Here is a 7,500-nt window from a genome sequence, read left to right as displayed (position 1 = left end):
CCTGACTGGCTTCCATTCCAGTGGCACATAAAATGCACCATCCGAACGTGTCTGCCTGACTGGCTCCTGTGCCAGTAGTATATAAAAAGCACTACTTGAATGTGATCAATGCCAGTGCCTGCCGACTAGTTCCTGTGCCAGTGGCCCATAGAAAGCACTATCTGAACATAAATGATGCCAGGCCCACCTGAGTGGCTCCTGTGCTGGTGGCATGTAAAAAGCACCCACTACACTCTCAGGGTGGTTGGCGTTAGGAAGGGCATCCAGCTGTAGAAACGTTGCCAGACCAGATTGGAGCCTGGTGCAGCCACTAGCTCTCTGGACCTCAGTCAAACCGTTCAACCCATGCCAGCATGGAAAACAGACATTAAACGAAGATGATGATGATAATGATGATGTCAATCCTCTACAGAAAGAAACCTGTTCTGCTCTGGCCCTTTCTTGAACACTCTACCCCTCTCTGCTCCTTATTTCTTCTAGCATAGAGTTCCTTGACCTGTTCAGGGTTCATAGTCTTGCAGTCTGTATAGCAACCTCACCAATGTTGGCAGCAAGGAAAAGCAATGAACACGTGTGAAGAGATTGACATTATGAAGGGCATCCAGCTGCAGAGACCCTGCTAAACAAATACTGGAGAATGATGCAGTCTTTGGTCCTACTGAATCCTGTTAAGCCATCCAATCCATGCCAGCATGGAACATGGGCATTAAATGATGCCAACAATGATGATTGTATTCATGATCTAAATTTGATTTTAGCTCCTCACTGGAATTTATGTCATTCTCATGAATGACATAAATGTTGTGACTTCACAACTCCCATGTGAGTTTGGTTGTGAAAACTAATCTCTGGGGACTTGGGTCTACAAAACTGATTAGTCTTAATCCATGTTACAAAGACAATGTTTTGGCAGAATTGGGAGAGTGTCAGACATAGTCCTTTATGTTCTGAGCTTAAATTCCACCAAAATATACTTTGGTTTCACCCTCTAGGGTGGGTTATAAACCAGTGACATACTGTTCTATCAAGTATTGGGGTTAATTATATTTCTGTAACACATTTCAGATGTGAACAGAATTATAATAGACAGGTTAGTGTTTAGCGACTTCAGGATCAGGGATAAATGGCTGTCCAGAAGATGACCAGCATAAAAAAGAATGGTCTAGAAGCTTAAGGATCTTCTGAATGGACAAAGATTTAGAGACATATTACTTGAAGGTTTTGACAAAAAAGAGGAGGATATAGCATCACATAATGTGGAGGACATCTGGAGGTTGCTAAATGAAGAGAATGACTGGGAGAAAGAGAGTCTGCCATGTGTCGACCCAACAGAGGGACCAGCTATTCAAATTGGCAGTACCTTGGTAGATAAAGCAATTAAGGGTATGAAGACAGGGATAGACCCCAGCCCATTAGGAATCACTGCTGAGATGCTTAAAATATCTGATGGTGTAGGCTATAGTCTAGTCACCAGTATAGTCAACCAGATGATACATGGAGTCATACCCAATGACTGGTGTAGCAACACCATAGTCAACTGCTACAAAGGTAAAGGTGACACATTAGATTGGAATAATTAGAGAATAAGAATAGCCTGGGCAAAGTTCAGAAAGCTCCTACCTCTGTTGGTAACAAAGGCCTCTCATTCAGAGTGAAAGGTAGAGTGTATGATACATGTGTGTGAACAGCCATGCTACATGGCAGTGAAACATGGCTGTGACTGCTGAGGACATACTTAGGATATAACAGCAAAATCTTCAGTCCTGATTTGAAGAAGAATAATCCCTATGGAGCTGGTATTTATCACTGGTTTCTAGAGTATAGAAAATAGATCTCTCTTCAAATAGAAACTTGGTTTATTGTACATTGTTTTTGTGTCTGGTTTGCAAGATTCTTTATGTGAATTCATAGGATGAACGAAATTTTGTTGTGTCTAGGGAGAGACATTGTGCCAGTATAATTAACACACACACTGGTTCAGTTCCACTCCTTTATTATTAGTTAATCGGCTAAATATCCAACTAATTAATTTGTTTTGTTTCTCTTGTCAAAGGTCTTTTGTTGTTACTTGCAACCTTTACAATGATTATTGACTTAGTCAATTATAGAGGCGTGTAGCAATGAAAGAGCTTTGACAAACAAAAACAAAACAAATTAGTTGGATAATCAACTAATTGATTAATAATAAAGGAGTCGAATTGAACCAGTGTGTGTTAATTATATTGGCAGAATAACTCTCCCTAGATACAACAAAATTATTGTACATAGAAGTGATTTTAAATTCTCAAATGCAGGATAATGCTAATAATATAATATAGCTTGAACAGGATAAGCTACTCCTATTTTGCAGAAAACATTGTTGGCAGCTGGCTATGAGACTTGAACTCACACCTCCATGATTACGTGCCGCGGTGCTCTGAACCAAGAGCACAGTGACGCGTAATCACAGAGGTGTGAGTTTGAGTCCCATAGCCGGCCGCCAACACTGTTTTCTGTAAAATAGGAGTAGCTTGTCCTGTTCAAGCTATATTATTATCATTATCCGGCGTTTGAGAATTTAAAATCACTTCTTTAACTTTCTAAGACATCTCAACGCTTCTAAAGCAAACTTCGTTTGTTTGTTTACGTTCATCGTAATTTGAATTTATTGTACATAGATATTCTCCCTTGGGAATTGAAAGTTGATAGTCCAAGTCAAGGTGTTAGGTGTGAAACTGGCTGAGCAGCTGCTGTCTAGCATTGAATTGTATAACTCTGAGATACCTATCAAGCTGCAAACAGGTAAAAGAGAAAGTGACGAATTACTAGTCATTAAAGTATCAGATAGAATAGTCAAGACTATTGAAAAGGTTGCAAGACGCAATGAAAATTTTAGGAAAATAAAAAATAAGAAATAAGTCGAAATTTTACCAGTGAGTGTGTTAAATTATAAGGCACAAAAAGAAAATGACTCTCTCCAGACACAACAGAATATCAGATAGAATGTTTTGCAGTATTTGGTCTGATTCTCTGTATTCTGAATTCAAACATCGCATATTGTACCAAGCTGATTTAGTCTGAGAATTATATGAAGGTGCATGGCTCTGTGGTTAGTGTTGGGCTCACAACATAAGGTAGTGAGTTCAATTATTAAGAATATTCATGCTTGTGAAATACTCAGCCATTTAGTAATTTAATGAGTTGGTCGTTTGCTTGATTAGACAACTGAATGAGCATTATAAAAAATGATGGATTAACAACCACTGTAAAATATCTTTTTCCATTTGTAATTTTTCACAGGGAAGAGTTTGGGCAAATTCCACCCTAAGGTGCCAGAGTGAAGCGCTGAACCCACTGTACCAGTCCTCATCTCAATCTTGTAAGTCTATCTCTGATGCAGGCTTTGATGCAATGCATCGCTGCTTCATAGAAAATAATTTCTGTGACATAAACTGGGATAACCGAGATGCAATATGGGATATATTTGACGCCACAGATTTGGGGCCAGGATCAGCTGCATCACAGAAGTAAGTCCCTATATTTAAATATTTGTCTCTGACATGATTAAATCAATTGATAGATCAGTTTATGTGACCTATATACCTCATGTTTTAATTATACACCTGCATATATGTGTGCTCTCTCTCTCTCTCTCTCTCTCTCTCTCTATATATATATATATATATATATATATATATATATATATATATGGCCTCCACCTGGGATGTAGCCAGTCCACTTATGCATACCTTTCCTTCTTGGGACTCAAAACTCTACTTGTGAAGACCTGTTGAGACAAGTGAGAATCAAAATCAAAATCAATCAACATCAATGGAAATTGTAGCTGTGATACCAGTGCCGGTGGCACATAAGTGAACCAGCCAAACGTGGCCATTGCCAGCGCCACCCCAACGGGCTTCCGTACCGGTGGCATGTAAAAACCATCATCCGATCATGGCTGTTGCCAGTCTCGCCTGGCCCCTGTGCCGGTGGCACGTAAAAAGCACCATCCGATTGTGGCCATTTGCCAGCCTCGCCTGGCACCTGTGCTGGTGGCAATAAAAAGCACCCACTACACTCACGGAGTGGTTGGCATTAGGAAGGGCATCCAGCCGTAGAAACATGGCCAGATCAGACTGGGCCTGGTGCAGCCTTCTTGCTTCCCAGACCCCAGTTGAACCGTCCAACCCATGCTAGCATGGAAAGCGGACGCTAAATGATGATGATGATGATGATATATATATATATATCATCATTACCACCACCACCACCAACAACATTTTTACATCCCATTTTATTTTCCGTATTGGCATAGGTTAAATGAAACTTGCTGAGGCAGGATTTTATGATTTTCCTTCCCTGATGCCAATTCTGATTTGTATTCAAGTATGATACTTTATTTAATTTCACTTGAACCACTGAGAGCTGTTGCCAAACTTTTCCACTATGTGAGACATAAATATCTTAACCACTAGCTGAATGGTATCAATACAAAAACGTACACAGTTGTGCATGCACAACAAGCATGCACACAAACATGCAAAGACATTCACTCAAAGTGCAATACAGTGGGACTAAGCTTGAAACTATACGGTTCAAAAGGGAACTTCTTGGCCACATAACCATGCCTTTTATATCATCATCATCATCATAATATTCACTTTTCTGTGCTTGCATGTGTCAATTGAAATTCAGTGGGGGTAGAATCTCTATATCCTGATACCCTTCATGTTGACATATTTTATATGTTTACTATTAAAGTTAATACTATGTCATATTTAAACAAAGTTTGTTTTTGAAGTGCTGAAATGTATTGTAGTACAAGTAGAAAGATATAATTTTTCAACACGTAAGTACTGATAAATCAGCATATCTATATATATAAAACTGTAGTTGTGTGAGTGTCTGTCCCCTTCGATTTAGATTCCTAACTACTCCCACATTTTGCGGTGCAGTTTAACCAAATTCGGGTATCTTATAGTCGTGATTCATATCGAGTCCGTCTGAGTATTAGCGCGCGTCTACGATGAGTCTACGATTTTAAAAATAATTTAACATCATTTTTTATTCCATTTTAATGCATAATTTTTCGTGTGTCGATGGCGGCGGAGTTGGCGTCCTCGCTCAAACACCTGCACCTGTGTTGCTTCTCCCCCTTCTTCCCTCCCTCGTGAAGCTGTGGGGAAGGGAGTGTAAGGAAATCAACGTCATAATGCGTTGTCAAGGAGACCAGCGTTCTTTTAGAACAACGACTTCATGGCTTGAAGTCGCCAAAACAGAAATCGCTAAAAAAGCTGAAACAGATCCACAAAAACGGCAATTACTGCCACACAGGGCAGGTTTCCTGTGCAAACAATTTGCACAACCGAATGTTTTAGTTGTTGCACAAATCTTTATATATAAAAGTAAGGTTGTGTGTCTGTCTCCTACGATTTAGATTCCTAACTACTCCCACATTGTGCGGTGCAGTGTAACCAAAACCGGGTATCATATAGTCGTGATTCATATCGAGCCCTTCTGGGTATTAGCGCGCGTCTACGATGAGTCTACGATTTAAAAAAAAATTTACCATCATTTTTTATTCCATTTTAATGCATTTTTCGCTATTATATAAGGGAAGTAACTCTCTAAAAATGTCTACGATGAGTCAACAATTTTTAAAAAAATTACCATCATTTTTTATTCCATTTTTAATGCATTTTTTGCTATTCTTTTGCTATAACTCACTAAAAATGCTTATATAGTTATTTCCCTTACAAATCCGAGCAATGCTGGGCGATACTGCTAGTATACAATAAAATCCTTACAGAGCAGAAAAATCTGTCAGCAACCAGCCATGAGACATGAACTCACAACCCTTCAATTAAACCTATATGTAAACTGTCTATCTATATGCTCTGTCTATCTCTCTTTTTGGATTGCATGTTGTCTGACTTTGGATTGCATGTTACCATGCGCTGACGGTGCTTTATTCCTATAGTTTCGTTGTGTGTCTCATATTCTTTGTTCTCTCTTCTAACAACAGACATTACTATAAAAATTATTCTTTTCTTTCCTCTTCCATAATTGTCAGTACATTTTTGAACACAACCTTTATGTCTTATGCCAGACTCCACTGCTTTTGTAAACAAAAATCTCAAAAACAGACTCTAATAGGAACATGACAAACCTATTCACCTTTAATACTCACTAAGACATATTCACTTTACATATCAAGGAATAGGTATAAACCATATTATATAGTGCCTGTGTGTGCATATACATATATATATATTTGCAGTGAACATTATAGCAAAAAGTATTTATTTTCCTTTTAAAACCCATTCCCAATAATAACTGCCATCAATTTCAATGACATGGATACATTAATCTGTCTATGTATGCAGGTATGTTTTTATGTGTGCATATGTGTGTGTGTGTGTATGCGTGGCTGTGTGGTAAGAAGTTTGCTTCCCAGGTTCCAGGTTCAGTTTCCCTGCATGGCACTTTGGACTAGTGTCTTCTGCTAGAAAATTGGGCCAACCAAAGGTTTGTGAGTGGATTTGGTAGACAGAGACTGAAAGAAGCCCATTGAGTATATATATATATATATATATATATATATATAATGTACTCAAGAGGATCCATACTCTACAGCAGAAGTGTTAAGACTGATCTTTCTGGTGGTGAAAATACTTCTGGTGGTGCCATATAAAAGCACCTGTGCAGTGCCACATAAAAGCACTTGTGCAGTACCATGTAAAAGTGCTCAGCACACTCTGTAGACTGGTCGGTGTTCAGAAGGGCATCCAGCAGTAGAAACCATACTAAATGAGTCTGCAGTCTGGTGCAGCTCCCCAGCTTGCCAGCTCTGGTCAAACCAGCCAACCCATGCAAGCATGCACAACAGATGTTAAGTGACGATGATGATGATAATGATGATATGTGTGTGTCTTTTGTATGTATTTGTCCCTTCCTTGCAACTGATTGACAACCGATATTGATGTGTTTATGTTCCCATAACTTAGGCTATGCAAAAGACCAATAGATTAAGTACCAAGCTTTACAAAAATATAATAAGTACTGGGGTTGATTCCTTCAGCTAAAATTCTTCAAGGCAGTGCCCCAGCATGGCTGCAGTCTAATGACTGATACAAATTAAAATATATATATATATCAAGTGATCAAACAGACTATTGAATGCTGTTATACATTGTCAGTCACAATACACTTTGCATTGCTTTAGCTTTTGAATGATTCCACCCTGCTGGCTAGGCAAGCAGGCCAAAATGACCCTTGATTGAAAAGCTAGTCCATCATAGGGTTACCTATTTACATATGATTTGACTGGAGCAATGTGGAATGAAGTGTTTTTCTCAAGAACATAATGTGCTACTCAGTCTGAGAATCAAACCCATGATCTAGTGATCACCCTAACCACATGCCATCACTTATATATATATGTGTATATATACATGTGTAAGTGTGTATATATATATACATATATATATATATATATATATATATATAAATATATTATGT

The 7,500-nt window shown here is 38.6% G+C and overlaps 1 protein-coding gene across 1 annotated transcript in view; it reads left to right on the top strand.

The window, feature by feature from the left end:
- LOC115215717 overlaps window positions 1–7,500 on the top strand; it is a 58,503-nt gene that overhangs the window by 41,059 nt on the left and 9,944 nt on the right. Inside the window, exon 3 of the mRNA XM_029785010.2 lies at window positions 3,280–3,506. Within this exon, the coding sequence (XP_029640870.1) occupies window positions 3,280–3,506 (227 nt within the window). The remainder of the gene's footprint in view (window positions 1–3,279; window positions 3,507–7,500) is intronic.

This window comes from Octopus sinensis, linkage group LG9 (assembly GCF_006345805.1).
Source record: "Octopus sinensis linkage group LG9, ASM634580v1, whole genome shotgun sequence".
Taxonomy (NCBI): Eukaryota; Metazoa; Mollusca; class Cephalopoda; order Octopoda; family Octopodidae; genus Octopus; species Octopus sinensis.
Note: the sequence above shows the minus strand (reverse complement) of the source record. Positions and strands in the feature narration are given on the sequence as shown.